This window comes from Marmota flaviventris, chromosome 7, assembly GCF_047511675.1.
Source record: "Marmota flaviventris isolate mMarFla1 chromosome 7, mMarFla1.hap1, whole genome shotgun sequence".
In the NCBI taxonomy this organism is placed as follows: domain Eukaryota; kingdom Metazoa; phylum Chordata; class Mammalia; order Rodentia; family Sciuridae; genus Marmota; species Marmota flaviventris.
The window spans coordinates 31498743-31522418 of NC_092504.1; the positions used below are offsets into that span (position 1 = coordinate 31498743).

The following is a 23676-nucleotide window of genomic DNA, read 5'->3' on the forward strand; positions in this document are numbered from 1 at the left end:
ACATGTAATGATAAACTTCAGACTAAAATTATTTCACAAATTTTGCCATTTTAAGTAACACTGAAGATATTGCACAGACATTGACACTAGAATGTCACAGCAATTGTACCATTTTAACATGCATCTGGATATTAATGATCTTTAGTATCTGGACACATTCCAGGTCAGAGCAAAAGCATATCATCATTTTTGTATTTTCTCTGTATAATTACAGGTCTCACTCCTTTTAGGTAACATGTAATTACATGTATAATTATGTATATTAACATATAAAAGCATATAACAAGCTCAAATATTTAACACTATTGAATATTACTCCCTAAAAGCAAATGTCAATTTGACTCTGTATTCTAGGAAGAAAGAAAATAATGAAGAAATGTAATTGTAATTTAATATCCTGGGGATTCTTATAATCTCTTCTGAATACTGGCCCTATACCGCTATTATATAAATATTGTTTCTTATAATTTAAAGTTCTCTCTTTAGTTAGGGGTAAGCAGTCTTACAAAAAAACTTTAACATAAATGTTAACATTTTACTAAATGAAAGTGCTTCTCTTTCCACAAAAGCCAAACAGAAAACAAAAAGCGTTACTAACATTTTCTATTTATTCATTGATAAAAAGTGCATAGTACAAGCCCTTAATCCCAATCCAAGTACTCAGTAAAAGATTAACAATAAATCCTGGATGGCACAGACATAATTTGTTTGGCATGATTTAAACATTTAAAAACAGCAATTTACATTTAGTATATCACATGACCACTTTTGCTTTTAACAAAGTAATCATCAGACATGGTAACAATACATATGATTTTTCATTTAGAAATATAAGACTAACCCTACTGTTACAATAATAAAATTTAATCCATTAATTGTAAACTCTCTTCATTTTTCCTTCTTCAAGTTGCTGTTTTGTGTCTTAAACTCAACTGGTCAAATTTGAGCACATACCCATTTAGAGTGACAGATTTTCATTCAGAGCAATAGATTTTCAATGTTCCTTTGAAATTTTAAGATGTTGGTAATTCCATACACAGTATCATATCACATACCATAAAGATACTAATAGAAAATCTCTGCAAATTGTAAAATATGACTTGCTGACAATGGGGGCAGTGCTTAGATAGATACATGATAAAATCTTTCACTATAAAGAGTTCCAACGTTAACTTTTTCCATATGAAAAGCAAAGCCAAAATTACCATTGATTTAAGAACATTAAATGACTCTAAAACACAATAAACTCTTTTTTTTTTTTTCTTTTGGTGGTGCTGAGGATAAGCCCAGGGCCTTGTATATGCTGGCAAGCATTCTACCACTGAGTTACACCCTCAACCCTCAAAATAAACTCCCCTTAATAGCATTTGCAGAATGTTTAAGAGTCCAAAGTAATAAAAATGTAAGCCTCATCTTTCTTTTATGCAGATTATTTTAAAAGTATTATAGCCATATTTCAAGTGAATGTTTACAAGGTAAGGAATGATTTAAGAATGTGCTCAATTTTAAAGGCCACATGTTGAAGCTTTAAGAATTAAATATAATAACATAAATCACTAGTTAGGTTAACAAGAACACTTTATGTGCAGTACAATGACTTTTCAGAAATGCAAAGAAATTTTAAAAGCAAAAACCCCAGGACTAAACAGTTCACTAAGAATTTCTATTACTAACTTAGTAGTAGATTCATATAGGAAAAGCCTAATGTATTTAGATACAATGCCAATTAAGTGTATGTGACAAAAATGAAAGAATTCAAAAATTTCAGGTCTCTAATACTAGACATTTTTATCCATATTTTGGCCACTTGAACAGAAGCCAATTTTAAAATATGATCCACAGACTCAGTGAATATATTAGCATCTCTCCCGGGATTGGTTTTCTAGTGAGTTAGGAACAGATGTTAGGATATATGGGTGAGCCTTCTATGTTCAAGAGGCACAGCAGATAAAGGACTGCATCAGGCAGTTAGCTGATATATGCCATTCAACACCTTTCTGCTTTAAATACTTTACTAGCTATGGATAGAGATGGGAAAGCTTCCAGTGGGCCACTGCAAGACAAATCTTTACTCTGTGGTGTTCATTTATCCAAGATTTAACTTACCTGTGTTAATATTACCACTTTATCAGCATAAGTAATTAAGAGCTGGTTATATTATTTCAAGAAGTTGAGCACAAAACAAAGATGCACAAGAAGGAATGCAAGCATTCACATTAGATTATATAATGAAATGATGCCTTTACAATGTTTATGGCCTCTAATGTAATCATAATAAAGGGGGAAACACCCTATGAGTGTCACACAATTGTATCAGAGACTATTAAACAGTACAATAATATAGAGAAGTTTATTTAGTTCACACAAATAGTTTCTCAGATCTGTACAATGAAAAGCTAGACTGACCTAGGTAAAAATCCTTACATTTGATAACAAAGTATCTTCTAGCCCCATAAATCATATGTAATCACTTGTTAAGGAAAAAAATTCCATAACCACATGGGTTGTGCAGACATTTTTTAAAGCAATTTGTATTTACTTTTTTGCCAAACTCAGCAAAAACAATGTAACCTTTTACTTTTTTATGCATTTCAAACTTCACTTATATCAATGTTCTTTTCCACCCCAATCCATCCCATTACCAAACAGGAATGAGGTAAGGGGTGGGAAAATATTCTTGATTGTTTCTAATTTTCTTCCTTTTCCCTTGGAATAAAACAAAACTTCATTAAAATTTTTTTGAAGTTGGAAGGATAACAAAAGTCTCAAAATTTTCTTCAAATAGAGTAAATAAGTAAATAGGCATTCAAATGTCAGTAAGCTATTAAGCCCCGATATAGATGTAAGAAAATTTCACTTTAACAGGGAAGTGTTAGAACAAAGAGAGGTGTCCTGAGAGGCACTCATTTACAAAATAAATTATAGTTTAAGTTATTACTAGATAGATTATTCCTGGCAAAGAGAAAAAGAATAAACTTTTCCCCTCCTTTCACATGAACCTTGTAAGGCTAGGGTATGGCTTGCAAATGTCATACTGGACTGTAAATTATCTACCATATTGATTATTCATGTTTATTTAAAGTATTCTTGGGCTAGGGAGATAGCTCAGCAGTAGAGCACTTGCCTAGCATGTACCAGGCCCTGGATTCAATGCCCAGCACCGCAAAAAAAAAAAAAATTAACATTAGACATTTTTAAAGGGAGTAAAAAAATTATTAAAACAACCATTTCACTTCTCCTCCTGGTCTAGCCACATAAGTCAGTTGCAATATATGATACAGATTTCAGCTATAATTTGTAAAATATTCCAAGAGTTGCCACAGTTCCAAGAACTAGAGAAAACTGCCACCCACTAATAAACTACCAAAGTAAATGTAAATACAGTGTGGTTCTCATTTTCTTTCATATAATCCCAGGTAACCCCAAATAACTTTATAAATACCTTATGAATAAAAAAACCTTAAGAGCCTATCAAAACTATTTAAAATATTTAAATGCAGAAAACTCAAATTTCCTTCAATCAGGTCACACATCACCCAAAAATTATGGTCACAGTTACAAACAGAATGAGTGGAATGTTTAAAGTTTAGGACAACCAAAAAAGCCACATGTGACTTTTTAAATATAATCATTTACTCAAATATACTGTAAATGGGAATGGTGATAAACACAGGAAGCAAAAATAAGTTTGCAAGTGAAATTTCTAGAAGCTCATGAAAACAATACCATCCCATATTGCAGATGCAAAAGGAAAAACAGTTCTAATGGGGTTAAAAGTACTCTGGTCATCTTCGTTCATTTGGTCTTGCAAGGTGTTAACTATTTCACTTCCCATATCACAAAGTTAGTCCACAGGAGGAGCTGGTGGATCCTGTCCCTGGCATTGAAAAAAAAAAAAATTATTTGAGGGACTCCTTAGATCCTAGTGCAACCAATCTAACACAAATAAGTAAGAACTGAGTAGCAATGCTCCCACCCTCCAATCCCAAACTATAAACTTATAAACTCATTTGGACTCTTCATATGTTCTGCAATGTTTGTCTCATTCTTCCCTGTGGTGTGGAAGAAAGGGTGATCTTCAAGCTAATAAAGTTAGTTTGATTCTTCTTGCTAAAGTGATGGGTTCAGTTAGTGCATTCATTATGAAGCTTCAGACTTTTGTTTCTCATTACAGGATCTCATTGAAGAAGCTTGAGGCTCTATTTGTTCCTGGCAGCCATCCTGTAGCCACAGGGAAGCCCACCTTGGAATAAGCTAATGATAAAAGAAACTGTTAACCTTCTAAACACGGAACCTATCTTTGGATTTTTTATGTGTAAACTAATAAAGTCACTTATTCAAATCACTTTGAATTGTTTTTTGTTATTTGAAATACAAAGTATCTGAACTAAAGAGAATAGAGAGCTTTTACAGTCTTCAGAAAGATTTTATTTATTTACCCTGACATACCCAGTTAAGGGTGATCAATATTTCTATCTGGAATCAGAATTAATATTGTTCTTGCTTATTACTAGGACAGAGGGACTACTATTCCTAGAACCTGCAGTCTTTAAGGAACTGAGGTTAAGGCGTTTGTCATTTTTAATGGCTTCTACTAAGTCAGGTTAAGATGGATTTTTGGGGGCTGGGGCTGTAGCTCAATGGCAGAGCCTTTGCCTTGTACATGTGAGGCACTGGGTTCGATCCTCAGTCCCACATAAAAATAAAAAAATAAAGGCATGCTGTCCATCTATAACTACAAAAACAATTTTTAAAAAAAAAAAGATGGATTTTTTTTTTATTTTTTATTTTTTTAGCTCCAAACACTGGGAAAGTTACTTTTTGATACAAAAGTAAGAAAGCTGCACACACAGTATAAGAAAAAAGTCTATGGAGTATAATATGCAAATTTTATGAACTCTTCCCTCTCTCCAAGAAAAAGTACACTTAAAACTTTTTATATGTGCTATTTTTTTTTTGGTGGTGCTGAGGATTGAATCCAGGGGCATTCTATTATATCCACAGCCCCTTTTTAAAATTTTTTAAATTTTGAGACAGGGTCTAAGTTGCCCATGCTGGCCTCAACTTGTAATTCTTCTGCCTCAGCCTCCTGAGTTACTGGGATTACAGGTGTGAAACCTGGTGCTGGTTTTGTCTTCTTTCTTAAGACAGCATACAATATATCTAAATGTTCTGCTCCTAAAATCAAAGCACTGACCTATTAATACTGCACATTTGCTTTCTCCTTATATACAAAATTAGTCTTAACTGAATTTTTTGTTTGTCATTTGTTTTTTGTTTTGGTGGTGCTGGGGATTGAACCCAGGGCCATGTGCATTCGAGGCAAGCACTCTACCAACTGAGCTATATCCCCAGCCCTGAATTTTTTTTAATACTTATTTTTTAGTTGTAGTTGGACACAATACCTTTATTTTATTTATTTATTTTATGTGGTGCTGAGGATGGAACCCAGAGCCTTGTGCGTGCTAGGCGAGCACTCTACCGCTGAGCCACAACCTCAGTCCTTAACTGAATTTTTAATATTAATACTACAATATTGAGGAAAATTAGCAATTATTTTAGGAATTCAATATGGTGAAGTTTGAAGAAGAGAATTTAGCATTTAAAGTGAATCTATCATAGAAATTTATTTTGAAACAAATTTCATCCTATAGATGTTTTTACATTTTATTTAGTAAAACTGACAAACAAAAATTGTATATATTTATCAGATACAACAAGTTTTGAAATGGTATATGACTGTAGAATAGCTAAACTGATCTAATTAACATGTGCATAAAATTTTTAAAGAGATTACAACATATCAAATGAAAAAAAATAATGCATAAATACTTGTTCTGGTAAGGATTAAAAAGAATCCTTTAGTGAAGCTTTTATTAAAGATAGTAGGGAAAACTCTCTGTTGAGTCACTTTATATTTTTCACTTAGAAGATTCTACAAATGTTTGCAATCATGACTATAAAGATTCATCAACATAAGGAATTCCTCTAAGTTAATTTACTGTGATGCTAGAAAATGGGGTTGAAAGAAAAGGATAGGAAAACAGGATGTAGCCAGATATGCTCAAAATCTTTATTGTATTTAATATCCAGAACAGAAGAGGGTAAAACATTTGAAATGAAGCTGGTAAGAGTGTTTCTGGGGCTAGAGGGGAGAGATCAACTGAAATGGATAGAATGGGCAATGCAGGACTGAGATTTGAGCAATACTGCTGTGGATTAGAAGCTGGATAAGAGTGTTTCTGGGGCTAGAGGGGAGAGATCAACTGAAATGGATAGAATGGGCAATGCAGGACTGAGATTTGAGCAATACTGCTGTGGATTAGAAGCTGGATTGTTTCTGATGTTCCTTATATAAGGAAAGATTGGAATTCAGACAGGCACAGTAGTGCACACCTGTAATATCAGTAACTCAGAAGGCTGAAGCAGGAGGAAGGCAAGTTGGAGGCCAGTCTCAGCAATTCAGTGAGACTCTTTCTTAAAATAAAAAACTAAAAAAGGTAGTTTACTGGCAGAGTGCCCTTGGTACAAAAAAAAAAAAAAAAAAAAAAGATAGGAAAATTTTTAAAAATTATTTTTGGACTACTACTATTTCTTTTTTCTTTTTTTTTTTAATAAGTATTTTTTTAATGAAAGCATCTACATTTTTTTTTTTGAAATTTTAATATTTGTTTTTTAGTTTTTCGGCGGACACAACATCTTTGTTTGCATGTGGTGTTGAGGATCGAACCCGGGCCGCACGCATGCCAGGCGAGCGCGCTACCGCTTGAGCCACATCCCCAGCCCCTGGACTACTACTATTTCTATGTTTAACTCCTCAAAAGGCAAAATAGCAACATATAGGAAAAACTCACTCCATGAATTGAGTCTTCCTTTTATTAATAAAGATATTTTAGCCAAAATACTTTTCCTCCTCCCCACGTCACATACATGCACTCAACCAAAAAGGATTTATAATTCATATCACTTACATTATGAGGACTGGTTGGCTTTCCGGATAAGTTGGATCCTCTTAGATTAGGAGGTCTCAGCAAGAACAAGATCACTGCAATAACCATCCAGGCCATCAAGATCATAGTAATACTGATGCCATTGTCACCAGAGGGTCCTGGTACTAGAGATAAACAAAAAATGCATTTGTAGCAAAACTGTGGCCTGATTATACTATTGTTAAATCAATGTAAAAACAAAGTCTAATGTTTAAGTACAGCTTCAAAATTCTACTAAAATAAAAAGTAATTTAGAGAAGAACAATTGTGGAGTATATCTTCAATTTCCTTTTCCTTTTTTAAAAAATATTTTTTCTTTAATTGTAGTTGGACACAATACCTTTATTTTATTTATTTATTTTTGTGTTGTGTTGAGGATTGAACCCAGGGCCTTGTACGTGCTAGGCGAGTACTCTGCTCTTGAGCCACAACCCAGCCCTAATTTCCTTTTCCATCAGTAAGAAAAATCTACATGGCACATGATGTTAAATAGTCATAAACCAAATAACAATATATATATTTTTTATTTGGGAAGTACTGAGGATTAATCCCAGGGGTGCTCTACCACTGAGCTATATCTCCAGAACTTTTCGTTTTATTTTGAAATAGATCTTTCTTAAAAAAAAATTTTTTGTAGTTGTAGATGGACAGAATGACTTTATTTATTTTTATGTGATGCTAAGGATCGAACCCAATGCCTCATTTATGCAAGGCAAGTGTTCTACCACTGAGTGATAGCCTCAGTCCTTGAAATAGCCTCAGTCCTTGAAATAGGATCTTGCTAAATTGAAGAGGCTGTCCCTGAACTTCTAGTCATCCCGACTCAGCCTCCTGACCTGCTGGGATCATAGACATGCTCCAACATGCCAGACAACAAATAAAGATTTTGAATAGTGTGATAGTTCTTAATATTTTGGGGTAATAATCCTCTGAGAATATGATAAAAATTAAGGACTTTGTCCACTATAAGATTTAACACAATATGCACATTCAACAATTTTGTATATCATGTGGAAGGTTCATGAACCCACAAGGCCACCAATCCATAGACTTGCTGAAATCTATAACCCCCTCCCCCAATCTACTTTTTTTTTTCAGTATTGGGGATTGAACCCAGGGCCTCATACATGCTAGGCAAGCACTCCAACAATGAGTTACAGTTAAGTTACAATCTTAAAAACAGGATGTGGGACTGGAGTTGTAGCTCAGTGGTACAGCACTTGCCTATCATGTGTGAAGGGCTGGGTTTGATTCTCAACACCTCATATAAATAAAGATTCAATGACAATAAAAAATATTTAAAGGGGCTGGGATGTGGCTCAAGTGGTAGCGTGCTCGCCTGGCATGCGTGCGGCCCAGGTTCGATCCTCAGCACCACATACAAACAAAGATGTTGTGTCTGCCGAAAACTAAAAAATAAATATTAAAAATTCTCTCTCTCTTTAAAAAAATATTTTAAAAAAGAAAAAACAGGATGTAAGGAAAAGGGAACATCTAGGTTGTATACTATATAAATTAAAATGTCCCTTTTATGAAAGATTATTTTGGCCTTCTTTTTCAGAAAAAGTTGAAATCTATGTATTTATCAGGAGAAAGAAGAGAGGGGTGTGTGTGTGTGTAGCTCTATTTCTGAGATCCTTGAGGCAGCCATGTCTTATTTAATAAGTGTCTAGCACAGTATCTGGCTTGATACAAGGTGAAAACATAAATGAAACAGATATTTAAAAGTGAAATTATTTTTATTTATTTATTTATTTAATTTTGGTACTAGGGATTAAACTCAGGGGCACTCAACCACAGAACCACATCCCCAGCCCTATTTTGGATTTTATTTAGAGACAGGGTCTCATTGAGTTGCCTAGCGCCTCACCATTGCTAAGGATCACTTAGAACTCAATGATGCTCCTGGCTCAGCTTCCCAAGCCACTGGGATTACAGGTGTGCACCACCATGCCTGGCAAAAGTGAAATTATTAAAGATCTCAATTTTTAAAAATTGAAAGTACAAAAGATTAGCTATCTAGAGAAAAACACAGTATCTCTAGCCTATTAATACTACATTGGTTTTGGTTTCCCTGTATTAGAAGAAGTAAAAGAAATCCAGACAAGATGCTGAAACTATGATGATGCACACATTAGGGTCCAGAGGCCCAAGGCTGACTTCTGAAAAGAGAAGGGATCAGTGGCTATACTGAGGCCAAAGGCCTCAGTAACCAAAGGAGACGGAATCAGCTTGAGAGCTGGGCTGGCCAAGAATTGACCAGATTGGAATAGAGCTTCTGTTCCAACCCCAGTCATTTTACTAGAAACAGCCAAGGTACCTAGGGTTACCTAATGTCATGAGAATTTTCTACATTTACTGTCTACATCACCTTTGTCTTATGTATCATTATCACAACTGCCTGGTTTTCTTTCTAATACTTGGGCACTTCTTTACATGCACACTTTCCAAGTATTCCAAGTTTTAAGATTTTAGAATTTGCAGGGTGCAGTGGTACATGCTTGTAATCCCAGCGGCTTGGGAGGCTGAGGCAGGAGGGTTGTGAGTTTGAAGCCAGCCCCAGTAAGACGCTATCTCAAAATAAAGTATGAAAAAGAGCTGAGGATGTGGCTCAGTGAGTGGCTGAGCACTGCTGGTACCAAAAAAAAAAAAAAAAAAAAGAAAGAAAGAAAGGAAAAAAAATTTTAGAATTCTTCAGTCAACTTTTCTTCTCCACACACTCATCCTCACCTATGCCTTCATTTACATTCTGCATGTAGACTGCAACTAAATTTACATCTAGCCTCACTCAACTCTTCTGAACTTCAGACTTCAATATCCAACTGTTTACCTACATTAATATTTCTCCTTTTTCTCCCTATGTCAATATTTCTTAATTTGTACTGTACATTAGAGTCATTCAACAGCTTCTTTAAAAATGTAGAAATCCCATCTTACGCTTAACATTCTCAATATTTCAAACTAAAACTATTACCATCTTCCCTGTCCCACTCCTCTACCAAACCAGGTCTCCATTCATCCAGTTGCCCAAGCAGGGAAGTTCTTTCTCAATAATCCTCCATTTTGTATTTTATGAGAGTCCTATCAATTTTACTTCCTAAATATCACTCAGATCTGCCCACTCCCCCCACTCACCCATGTGTTGAAGCTATCACCACCTCTTATCTGATCTCCCTATATCTATTCTTGCCTCCTTTTTCCTCTCTACTATTGCATGAATATTTTAAAATAAATATTTTTTATTATTAAAAATAGCTAAGACTTGAGTTGCTACTTTGAACTAGGTACTATCTCTTAATCCTTTTTAACAATCTTACTCTATGGTGGGTACTATATCTTTTTTTTTTTTTTTTTTGCAGTTGTAGATGGACAGAATGCCTTTATTTATTTTTATGTGATGCTAAGGATCGAACCCAGTGCCTCACATATGCTAGGTAAGCGCTCTGCCACTGAGCTCAGCCTCAGCCCCTACAATCTTTATTTTATAGATTAAAACTGGGAAATAGGGAACTAAATCCCAATCTCATATAACTGGTATATGTCAAAGATGGGATTTTGATGGAGGCAATCTCATTAATTGTTTGCTGTCATAATCTCTGACAATAGCACATAATGACACACATTCCTGAAAATTATTAGTTCTGTGGGTAGTAAAATAGAAAAACATGGATTCAAAAAGGGATAAGCAAGTTTATAACTAGTTATGTAAAACTAGATTATTTAAGGCTAGTCAAAGAAACATAATTATGCTTTGTATATACTATCACTACTACTACTTTTTTTTGGGCGGGAGTCAGGGTTTGAACCCAGATCCACTTAACCACTGAGCCACATTCCAAGTTCTTTTTATTTCTTATTTTGATACAGGGTCTTGCTAATTTGCTAAGGCTAGCTTTGAACTTGTGATCCTCATCCCTCAGGCTCTTGAGCTGCTGAGATTACAGGCGTGCACCACCATGCCTGGTTTATATTATCACTAGTGCCCTGGCTCAGAAATAAAATGGTTAATTACTTATATAGACTACAAGTCTACCCAAAGTCAATTCATGTTTTGCAACTTAATGCTTTGTTTTTTCATATTCTTTGAAAGTCCTCACATTGCAAGTTCAACAAATTCTTATTTATAGACAAAACATCCTTTAAGATGGGGAAGGGAATATGATGTTGTAATGAGAAAAAGGAAAAAAAAAGTGTGTCACATTAGATTGGATAGAGAGAAAGGATGGGAGAGGAGGGGAGGAGTAGGGAGGATAGGAAGGGCAACAGAATAGAATAGACAATATGATTGATGTATGTACATTCCATGTATGTATTATATATCAAAATGCATTCTACTGTCATGTATGACTAAAAAAATAAATAAAAATTAAAAAAAAAAAAAAAGATGGGGAGGGGAATGGTGGCACAGGCCTGTAATCCCAGTGACTGGGGAGGCTGAAGCAGCAGGACGACCAAGTTTAAAGCCAGTCTCAGCAACTTAGTGAAGCCCTAAACAACTTAGCAAGACTATCTGTAAAATAAATAAATAAATAAAAACAAAAAACTGCCAGGCATAGTTGAGTTGATATAAAAACAGTTCAATGTTAATTTGGGAGGCAGCCCTGCCCAAGGGCTGAGCATCCTCTCTCACCCTTGAGTAAGGGGGGTGTTTGGTCTGGCATCGCACATGCACTGTGGGAAGCAAGTGGCCTCCACCTTCAAAGGAGTTTGCTCTAGCCCTGGACTTGGGCGTTATCCAATGGGATTGGCAACCCCACTTTGAAACTTTATCCCCTGCCTTATTTGGTGAAGAACATTCCACTGAAGCTCCTTTGTGTGTCCCCGTCTCCACTATAAAAATAAAGAGATTCCGGGTGCACATTCTCTTGCCTTCCAGAATGGGAGAAGACCCATGAGGTCACAGAGCAGTCCCACCCTCCATCTGAGAAACTCATGTCCGTGTGTTGTGTGATTTCTTCGTGGTTTTCTTAGTTTAATGTTGCAGCCAGCTCCTTTAAACCTAGCTCATCTCGTCAGAGCAGGTTGATGGTGAGAGTTGAGGAAATAATTATTTTTCCTTCCTGTCACATACATTAAAAGAATATTTGTGCTGAGCCTGCGTGGTACATGCCTGTAATCTCAGCAGCTGGGGAGACTGAAGCATGAAGATCCCCAATTGAAAGCCAGCCTCGGCAACTTAGTGGGGCCCTAAGCAACTCAGTGAGACCCTGTCTCTAAATAAAACACAAAATAGGGATGAGGATGTGGCTCAGTGGCTGAGTACCCCCAAGTTCAATCCCCATAACCCCCCCCCCAAAAAAAAAAGAACTGGGGATGTGGCTCAGTGGTTAAGCGCCGCTGGGTTCAATCCCATCCCAACCCACCCCCTGCCAAAAAAGAAGCCCAGTATCCTTTGAAAGAAAAAGTCTGCTCCTTTTTGAGGCTCTCTATTAGTTCCCTGTGTCTCCTACTCTCCTACTGTGGTTCTATCACAGCTTTCCTCCTTCCTGCATATTGCGGCCAGAGGCTGGTTAGCCACCATTCTGAACATTCTCTGCTGATTTCACCTAATGACTCTTTCTCCACTGCCTACTGCTTCAACTCCAAGTTCTTCAGCTTGGCCTTTGCTTGTATGATTTGGCTCTACTCATCTAACTGTATCTCTCACCACTTTTCAGAAAACATGTCCTCTGCTCTAGTCACTCCATACTTCTTTAGCCAATGGTTCCCTGGCCTGGCTGTGTATCAGAATATCCTGTGACCAAGATTACAGATTCTGAGGTCCTGCCTGACACCATGTGATTCCGGAGCAGCTTAGGGGTGTGGCCAAGAAATACCAATATCATTTAAAAGCCTTACAAATGAATCTGATATAAAAATAGTTCAATGCTAATTTGGTTGGCAACATATACCAACTACACAAATTCAATTCTTCTGGGACACCCATCATCTCCCCCCATCTGGCACACTTTTACAACTAACCTCTATTTATTCACCTATATCCCTCTCTTTCCTTTAAAATCTCCATTTTCTCTGCCATTCTTTCCTCTGCTTTCTCTAAAATAATATAGCATTTATAAATTATCTAACTAAAAGAGAACTTTTAAATTCTCCTAAATTAGGTTATAATTTTTAAAGAACTTAGACCACTGGGTGAGATGTCATACAACTATAATATCAGTGACTTGAGAGGCCGAGGCTGGAGGACCTCAAGTTTGAAGCCAACTTCAGCAACTTAGCAAGTCCCTATTTCAAAAAACAAAAAGGATGGGGATGTAGTTCAGGGGTAAAGTGTCCCTGGGTTCAACCCCCAATACCAAAGGAAGGCACTGAGACCATCCCTTAGCTGTTTGATTCTACTACTTATTAGTAGTATATAGTAGTAGGTACCTTTGTGCCTCAATTTCTTAACTATGAAACAAATATCACCATCATCTCACAGAGTAGTTGTAAGGATTTAAATGGTCAATACACAAAAAAGAAGCTAGCACAGTGCTGGTACACAGTAGATATTTGATAAACTATCCTGTACCAGTAATAGGATCAATTAGAACATAGAAAAGAATGAATGCAGACAGATCCTGGTGTGAAATAGCAGGCTAGATACAATGGTAAAGTAGGAATGGAAAAGGCACAAATATAAATGGTGACAGGGTGGAAGAAGGACAATAACTGGTAAATAATTGAACAGGTGGCAGGAGGAGATGAAAAAAAAAAGTGAAAAGGGGCTGAGGTTGTGGCTCAGTGGTGGAGTGCTTGCCTAGCATGTGTGAAGCACTGGGTTTGAGCCTCAGCACCATGTAAAAATAAATAAACAAAATAAAGGCATTGTGTTCATGTACAACTGAAAAAAAAAAAAAAGAAAAACAAGAGAAGGATGTCTCCAAAATTCCTAAAGTATGGGTGTAGGCATAAGAATTTCTCTACTTAAGAGTCTAAACAGGGGCTGTATAGCTCAGTGGTAGCATGTGTGAGGCACTGGGTTTGATCTTCAGCACCACATAAAAATAAATAAAGGTATTGTGTCCATCTACAATATATATATATATATATATATATATATATATATATATATTTTTAAGAGCCTAAACCAGGCAGGACATGGTGGAACATGTCTATAATCCCAGAGTTGCACAGGCTGAGGTAGGAGAAACACGAGTTGGAGATTAATTAGCCTTAGCAACTAAATAAGACTTTAAATAACTTAGTGAGACCCTGTTTTCAAATTAAAAACATAAAGGCCTGGAGATATAGCTCAATGGTATAGCGTTCCTGGGTTCAACCCCTAGTAAATCCACCCCCAGCCCAAGCAAAAAGGCTAAAATGGATATCATTTTTGTGACCTCCAAGGTTTGATAAGATCATTTCCTTTTTACCTACCCAGTGCTGGGGATTAAACCCAGGAGCCTTGCACATGATAAGCAAATACTCTCCCTCTGAGCTAATCCCCAATTACCTTCCAATTCTTCAATAACTCAAGGCCCATCTCAATAAATAATAACTGAGCTGGGCACAGTGGTGCATGCCTATAATACCAGCTGCTCAGGAGGCTGAGGCAGAAGGATCCCAAATTCAAAGCCAGCCTCAGCAAAAGCAAGGCACTAAGCAACTCAGTAAGACTCTGTCTTTAAATAAAATACAAAATAGGGCTGGGGATGTGGCTCAGTGATAGAGGGCTTGCCTAGTATATATGAAGCACTGGGTTCAATTCTCTGCACTGCATATAAACAAACAAAAATAAAGGTCCATTGACAACTAAAAAATATTTTTAAAAAAGAAGAAGAAAATAAAATAATAGCTAATGTTTTTCTGTTTCCAGCAGTCCCACAAAATTAAGAATGGCACTAGAATTGACATAGTGTGCAAGCTTATTAACAAAAAATTGGAAACAAACCTCAAGAGCCCTGATTAATCAAGAGCCCCTGATTAATAAATTATGGTACATCCATACAATGGGATACTGTGAAGATACAAAAAATGTTAAGTCTCTCTGAAATATGCCTTTTAAAATTTTTATTTTGGTTATTAGGATAAAACCCAGGGCCTTGCACTTACTAAGGACACACTCTACCACTGAGACATGGCCAGCCAAGATTTGCTTTTTGGGGGGATAGAAAAAATAGCAGGTGAAGAACAGTGTGTAAAAGGAAGCAGGATGGAGAATATATATATTTATACATATATGTGTATTTATATTTGCTTGTACATGAACAAAACCTTTGGAAAGGTGCACAGGCTAATACCTACACAAATGACCTGGGGAGATAGAAAATGTGAGTAGGAAGACAACTTTTAACTGTATTCTGATTAAGTTCTTTTTATTTTATTTATTTTTTTGTATTAGAGATTGAATTAAGAGGCATTCTACTACTAATGTCTAATTCTACTACTAATTCTACTATTGTCTACATCCCCAGACTTTTTTTATTTCTTTGTTTAAGACAGGGTCTAAGTTGCCCAGGCTGCAATCTTTCCACTTCAGCCTTCCAAGTTGCTGAAATTGCAGGCATGCATGTACCAGGTAAGTTCTTAATTTCTGAACCATATGTAAATATGTAAACTTATTCACAACACCACCACCAAAAAAGGTACCCTAAAATATCATGGGATTGAAGAACACTTAATATCTAAACTGATTCAGACTCCATAAAATATTTACAAACAGGGAACCAATGAGGTAACTATAGGTTTTTTTGTGATTATTTGCATCCTTTATGACAAGCTCTATTTTATAAAGTGTCAGAACAGGGGAAAATCAAGGTTAGACAGGTTTGGAAAAGTATGCTTCTCACACTTTCCAACACTATATACAGCAAATAAACACAAATAACGAGTTACTACTTTAAAATTAGTTCAGAGAGTTCAATGGGCCAAATTATGTGCCCACTATGCTTTGTTTAAAGGGTTCTATTAAAAAAGAATAATAACTTTTTGGCACTTATAATTGTGAATGCACGCACACAATCATAAGGGGGATAAAAATCTTTCCCTAAGAATTCCCTGTAAATTATTTGACTTGAGTATTTCTCATTCTAGATCTGGTAAGATACCAAATCAAAAAATACAGCATTTCCTGTTTTGCTTAAGCATGAAGTCTTTGGTTACAAGCAAATGAACAGAACTGATACTCAGAGCTTTACAAATAAGGTGCCAAGTGGACTCTGTACAGTAGTGCATGCCTGTAAAGCCAGAGACTTGAGAGGCTAGGACAGGTCTGTAAGTTTGAGGCCAACCATAGTGAGACTATATCTCAAAATAAAATACAAAGGGTTGGGGAGGTAGCTAAATGGTAAAGCAACCCTGGATTCAATCCCTAATGCTGCCCCCCCCCCCAAAAAAAAAAAAAAAACTCACAACACCAAGTGGAATATTCACAATGAAGTTGTTAGAAATCACGAAGATGAGCGAGAGGGAGACTCCCTGAGTTGAGAGGTTCTGAAGGATTTTTCACTATAAACTTAGGAAAGTTTCCAGTGGGAAAAGTAGAAATAGAACAGCACTGAAAGTGGACAGGTACCAGTAGGATTTAACCCTATAATTTTTGGTTGCATAATCATGTTATCCTCAGTACAGTTATCAAATTTCAAGCTGATTTACTCCAAAATTAAGTTAACCATAGAGCTGAAATGCTCCATACAACTCTTTCTCTGAAATGCAGTCTTTTGAGAGAAGGAGCAAACCTGTTCGATATATGTTTTTAAAAAGCAAAACTGTGGTTAGACATCACAATAAAAGTGGAATTTAGCTCAATATAAGGAATCATGCAACATCTAGAGCTGCTAACAGTGGAACTGCTACCACGTGAAACAAATGAATTCCACATTCAATTAAACCATCTCAAATACATGCAACACTCTATAGTGACCACAAAGGGTATGAAAGGTACAAATGCACGTAAGCCATAGCCTTGAACAAGTTCAAAATCTGAAATACAGTCATCACAAAAAACCATAATGCAATCTGAGACAGGCCTCAAAGATGATTTGGCGCTCATTAGCCAGAAGACTGGTAGCAATGGGTTGAGGAGAAGATGGAGAAACATGAGCAAAGGCAGAAGCATGTTGTCTACTGGGAATGTCATGAGCACACAGAGTAGATGTGAGGAGTAATGGAGATGAGCTGGACTGTGAAAAGTCTCCCATGTCATGTTAAGTTAGAACTGCCTTTACAGGTGATGGGGATGGGGGTGATACTAAAGGCTTTAATGGCAGGAATGTCAGACTCTGGTCTGGAATTTCAGAAAGATGATGATGGTTATTGTAAGAGAACTAAATTTGGAACATAGGAAACCAAGTAAGATTCTATAGGCAGAGCAAAGACAATAGATGAAGAGGACACAATTAAGCATCCCCAGCAAAGGTAGAGATGAAGGGAACAATATTTAGATGTTAAAAATAAAAAACCAAAAGGATTTAAGGAATGAGAAGTCAAAGGTGATATCCATAGTTCCTTAATGTTGTCCTGCTATTCTACCATTTTCAAACTGTGTTCTGTGAGGGTATTCCATGGTTTCAGTTTAGTAGATTTTGGGGAGATAGGCTGAATGAAAACCATCCTCCGCTTTGTTTAAAGGGTTCTATTAAAAAAGAAAAAGAAGGTTGGGGGCATAGTTCAAAGGTAGAGTTAGGCTTGCCTAATATGCCTGAGGCCCTGGGTTTGATGCCCAGCACCATGAAAAATAAACAAACATTAAAGACTCTCAGGCTAATTTTCTGATCATTAACAAACCACAGTGCAATAAACAGTAATGCGAGATCCTATTAGAAAGGACAAAATGAACTATGTCTTTATTTATTTATTTTAGTGCTGGAGATTAATCCCAGTGCCGCCTCATGTCAAGCACTCACTCTGCCACTGTACTACACTCCCAGTCCCTGAACTGTCTTCAAAGGTTGTTCTGCGAAAGGCAGAGCAATGTTCTTCACATGGTTGCTTTCCATGGTAGGAAAACATGATGACAACAAAATGTGGTGACTTTAAGATATAGCAGATTAAGGAAGGAAATGTTGAAAGAAGATGGCATGGTTTAGACTTGGAAACTACCAAAGCATACAGGGAAATAAGAAAATTACTGCCTTGGTGCTACAAATACAGAAAACAGATGAAAAGAGTTTCCACCCACTTCTAGCTATCTTTGCCCTTGAGGAACTTACAATGGGGATTGACCTAAGTAAATAAAATATATAGTTGCGAGAGATAGGTGCTAAATGGAAAAATGTAAAGAGGAATGGGGTATGGGGAACAAAAGGCATTTTATACGGCTAAGGGAAGTCTCACTGAGACAGTGAGCTGTGAGGCTATTTGAAAGAACATCCCAGGTAGAAAAAAGTAGCAAGTATTCCTGATCAGGAGCTTATGGGATATGCAATGGAGGCCAATATAATTGTAGTGAAGTGAACCAGAGTTCAGATGTAGAGTAAATTTGGAACATAACAAAGTATTAAATAAAAAGAATATCAGAGATAGGGTTGTAGTTCAGTGGTAGAGCTCTTGCCTAGCATGTGGGAGGCACTGGGTTTGATTCTCAGCACCACATATAAATAAATAAAAGGTCCATTGACAGCTAAAAGAAATATTAAAAAAAAAAAGAATATCAGAGGTCAGATCATGTAGACCTTATAGGTCATAATAAGGACTTTGGCTTCTATTATGCATTAAACAGAAAACCTCTGAAGAATTTTGGGCAAAAATAAGAAAACATCTGTTTCTCATTTTTACAGGACCACTGTGAGTATTTTTAAAATTTAATATTTTTAAAAGAATTAGGGCTGGGCACAGTAGTGCACGCCTGTAATCCCAGCAACTCAGGAGGCTGAAGCCTTAAGCAACTTAGCAAGACCCTGTCTCCAAATCATGGGAGAGTGGGGGGAGAATTATAGGCTCATTGGAGAAATTAGAGGAACCTACTGCTCTAACTATTTAAAAGCATGACTCCAAGAAAGGATTTTCCTCAAAAGCTAAAGGAACTTTAGGGAGGAAATAACTTGCTAATATGGCTAAATGAATATTCAAGCTCAAGAGTTCTGCCTTTCTATTTGTAGTAATGGAATGACATTTTGTCCACAGGAATACAATATATTTGGTTTTATAGGTGGGCTGGATCCAAGAGTCACAAAAACCGCACATACAATAAACACTTATTATAGAAGTTCCATAAGATTATTTTCAACTTAGAAAAGCGGGGTTTAGCTTCCTTGCTGAGGCAAATATTTGAGTTGCACATTTTAGATTAATGGATGCTACTAAAGAAGCAGACTAAGAAACATGGAGTGGGGGAACCACCACCCTAACACAAATGTGCGTCACTACTGCTTTAGTGCAGACCACCGATTTCATGTGTTACCTAGCTGCACTAACAGTCTATATTCTAACAAAAATTCTACTTTATGCTAGGCACTGTACTAGTTCATACTTCTCTAGCTGTTGCATTTATAGGAGTTGGTGGGACACCCAATTCACAAAGCAACACAAATAATAATGAGGGGTAAGGAGTCTCTTTACATTGCTACCTTATTATCTTATCTTAGATTCAAATACAAAATAAAAGAAAGCCTGACTTCAGAGATATTAAATATAAGTAACTAACCTATTAATAAATGTAATTTAGGGACTTGAGATACAGCTCAGGGCAAAGTGCTTGCATAGCATACACAAGGTCCTAGGTTCACCACACACAAGAGTAAAAATAATTTGGTCATGTGTCAAAAGCCTTTAAATGTGTGAAGGAAACCTCAGAATATGTCACTCTAAAATATTCCTCTTTGACATAAATATTATTTTTGAACTCAAGATAATTAAGAAATAGCAAATTAAAGAAAAGCTCTCCGTATATCCTACCATTTTCTGCCAAAGGACAGGATATAAATTCTTTGCTGGAGATAATTTCTAGACTCTTTCTTTCTTTTTAACTTTTATTTACTTATTAGTTTATTTATTTATTTGCTGGAGATAATTCTAGACTCTTTCTTTTTAACTTTTATTTATTTATTTATTTTTACATGTTGCTGAGGATCGAACCCAATGCCTTGCACATGCGAGGCGAGCGCTCTATGCTAAGCCATAACTCCAGCCCCAATTCTAGACTCTTTATCAGCACCAGAGGAATCTTCAAACAAACCTTATTCTATAAGTTTTGTCCTATATTTTCCTTCCCACGCTTTTCCATTCGTGGAAGCCTAAAACCTCCTTCTATTAAGTGTCCTGTCAATTTTTCTGCAAATTTATTGATCCTAGTTGAATATGCTATATAAGTAAGATTTCTAAGCTATTGCTTTAAGAGCTACTTTTCACTGAGGTTTCTCCCCCGTGTGTACTGCCTGTACCAATAAACATGTTTTTCTCTTATTTATCTATTTTCTGTTATACATATATACGTATTCCAGCTAAGAACTATGAGGAGTTGAGGAAATAACTATTTTTCCTTCCTGGCATCTACATTAAAAGAATACTTGTGCTGAGCATGGGTGGCAAATGCCTGTAATCCCAGCAGCTTGGGAGTCTGATGCAATAGGATCACGAGTTCAAAGACAGCCTCAGCAACTTGGTGAGTCCCTCAGCAACTGAGTGAGACCCTGTCTCAAAATAAAAAATAAAAAAAGGGCTAGGGATGTAGCTCAGTGGTTACGTGTTCATGGGTTCAATCCCCAGTACAATAAAATAAAAATAAAAAATTTAAAATTATTTGCTATTGTTTATAATAGCAAAAAATATATTAGTAACCCAGGACTCCAACAAAAGGGAATCACTTAAATACTAGTTAGTGCATCCTCACAACAAATTATTAACTTTTTTTTTTTTTTGCAGTGCCTGAGCTCTACCACTGAGCTATACCCCCAGACCAATAAATATTTTTAAGGTCAGATACTGATATATTTATAATATCGTAGTGAAAAACCACAAAGTAATCTCATTTCAGTAAATGTATATGAAATCCAACTGTGCTGCACTTCACCATCCTGTGAATGTCACAGTTCCTTACAGTCTTAGACTATATGCTGTTTTATTAGTTCCCCTCAAGATATTCTTATTTCTGAGTCTCCTAAAAAAGGGATGTGTCACTAGCAATTAGAGAAATGCAAATTAAAAGTACACTGAAATTTCATCTCACTCCAGCCAGAATGGCAATTTTCAAGAATATAAGTAACAATAAATTTTGGCAAAGATGTGGGGGAAAAGGTACAATCATACATTGCTGGTGAGACTGTAAATTGGCACAACCACTCTGGAAAGCAGTATGGAGATTCCTCAGAAAACTTGGAATGGAACCACCATTTGACCCAGTTATCCACTCTTCGGCTTATACCCAAAAGACTTAAAATCAGCATACTTTAGTGATACGGCCACATCAATGTTCATAGCAGCTCAATTCACAATAGATAAGCTAGGGAACCAACCTAGGTGCCCTTCAACAGATGAATGGATAAAGAAAATGTGGTGTGTATATACACAATGGAATATTACTTAGCCATAAGAATGAAATTATGGCATTTGCCAGTAAGTGGATGGAAATGGAGAATAGCATGCTAAGTGAAAGAAGCCAATCCCAGAAAACTAAAGACCAAATGTTTTCTCTGATATGCAGATCCTGACTCACAATGGTGGGGGAGAGTAAAAGTTCACTGGATTGGACAGAGGAGAATGGGAGAAAGGGAAGAGGGATGGGAATGGGAAAGACAGTAGAATGAATTGGACATAATTTTCCTGTGTTACATATATGAATATACTACTAGTGTAATTCCACATCCTGTATAACCACAAGAATGGGAAGTTATACCCCATGTATGTATGATATGTCAAAATACATTCTATTGTCATGTATAACTAAAAAGAATAATTTTTTTAAAAAAAGAAGGTGTCACATAATGGTCACCAAGTCTGTCAATTACCATATGAGATCCATCTTCCTGCTTTGATTCTCACTTACAATCACTTTTGTCCATAAAGCCATGTGGAAAAACCTCTCTACTGCCCATCTCTCTTGGGAATGATAACATAGAGCCAAAAGAATCAACTCCCCCAAAGCTTCCAAACCTGGGAAAGAATGGCCTCCTTCCTTCCCTCAAATTTCCCATGCCTGCCAAATAGATGCTAGGAAAAGAGTAGAGGATGTGAGCTAGCAGTCTAGGTGTTCCAGTAAGTAGCTGAGGCCAGACATGAATTTGTGATCCTCCTGTCGTAGCCCCCAAGATGCTGGGATAACAGGTGTGTCCCACTGTGCCCGGCTAACTTAGTATTCTGAAAGTCTCTCCTTTTTTTTCTTATTTGTGATTTTATAACTTTATCCAATGACAGGGTTATGTTTGTTTTTTGTTTTTTCAGTCCTAAGGATAGAATCCAGGGCCTCATGGCCACTGAGTCACAACCCCAGCCTGTTTTTTTTTTTTTTTTTTGTGGGTGGGGGTACCAGGGATTGAATTCAGGGGCACTCAGCCACTGAGCCACATCCCCAGCCCTATTCTGTATTCTATATAAAGCCTGTCTAACTGAGTTGCTTAGTGCCTTGCTTTTTGCTGAGGCTGGCTTTGAACTCGAGATCCTCCTGTCTAAGCCTCCCAAGCTGCTGGGATTACAGGCATATTCCACCACTCCCGGTTGGGTTTGTTTTTGAGGAAGATAAAAATCAATGTGTAAGTTAAAAAATGAAATATTTAAGTAGCAAATACATTACTGAAAACCATTTCCTTAAAGAGCAAATTGCTGGAACAACTTTTGACAATATTCATTCAACCTCTAATTCTGCTCCCAAGGCCAACCCTCCTCCTGCCCCTTTGGTACGTACATTCCTGAAGACATTCTGTGTCCGTGCAGTAAGACTGGGACTGCCGCAACTGAAGCAAATAAGAAGAAAGAAAAATTAACTATTAGACTTGACCAAAATTGGACAATAATTATTGGAAAGACGTTTTGAGCTGAGGGTGTAGGTGAGTGCACAAAGCACTCAGTTTGATCCCCAGTACCACAGAAAATACATATATATGTATATCCATATATATCTCTGTGTGTGTGTTTGTGTAGATATATCTCCACACACACATATTTTTTTTTTCCAGTGCTGGAGATTGAACCCAGGGCCTTGGGCAGGTTAGATGTGTACAGTACCATTGAGTTATATCTACAGGCCTTTTTTAAATTTTTGAGACAGGGTCTCACTAAGGTAGCCCAGGATGATCTCCAATTTGTGAATCTCCTGTTTCAGCTTCTCAAGTAATTGGGATTACGGGCATGTGCCACTGTGCTTGGTTTACTATATTTCACTGCATGAAAGCATCATCACTGCATTAATGTACATTCCAAATCTTGCACCAAAGACACATTAGTAATAAATGACTTTTAAGTGATAAAAAGCTTCACATAATGGTCACACCTCATTTTTTTGCAAAAAAAATTGGCATAAAATATGTAAAGACTATGTGGTAAAATATAGTATACATACTAGAAATCTTAAAAATATGCACTTTTCCACATACTTTTAATTACTATAACAAATATTTATTGAGAACTTTCAATGTGCTTGGTACAAGAAGTTTAACTTATTATTTTGTTTAATCTTTAAAATCACTGGCAGGAGGCAGATACTATTATTCCGACTTACCAAATGAAGAAACTGAGTTTTGGAAGGTGTAGGGGTACAACTAAATTAAAGAGACAAGGTCTCACTAAGTTGCCCAGGATGACCTTAAATTTGACATCCTCCTGCCTCCACCTCCCA

At 36.5% G+C, this 23676-nt stretch overlaps 1 protein-coding gene and 1 non-coding gene across 3 annotated transcripts in view; both read right to left on the reverse strand.

Annotated features, from left to right (window-relative positions):
- Positions 1-590: 590 nt before the first annotated feature.
- The window catches only part of Smim14 (small integral membrane protein 14), a 75150-nt gene continuing 52064 nt past the window's right edge, over positions 591-23676 (reverse strand). For both annotated transcript variants that reach the window (XM_027938585.3, XM_027938579.3), the window contains exons 3-5: positions 22747-22795; positions 6972-7114; positions 591-3877 (exon numbers count right to left, since the gene is read on the reverse strand). In XM_027938585.3, coding sequence (XP_027794386.1) covers positions 3845-3877; positions 6972-7114; positions 22747-22795 — 225 coding nt within the window. In that variant the 3' untranslated portion in view covers positions 591-3844. The remainder of the gene's footprint in view (positions 3878-6971; positions 7115-22746; positions 22796-23676) is intronic.
- Positions 5281-5353, reverse strand: Trnas-cga (transfer RNA serine (anticodon CGA)). The gene has a single exon. It is a non-coding gene; the product is annotated as a tRNA-Ser (tRNA).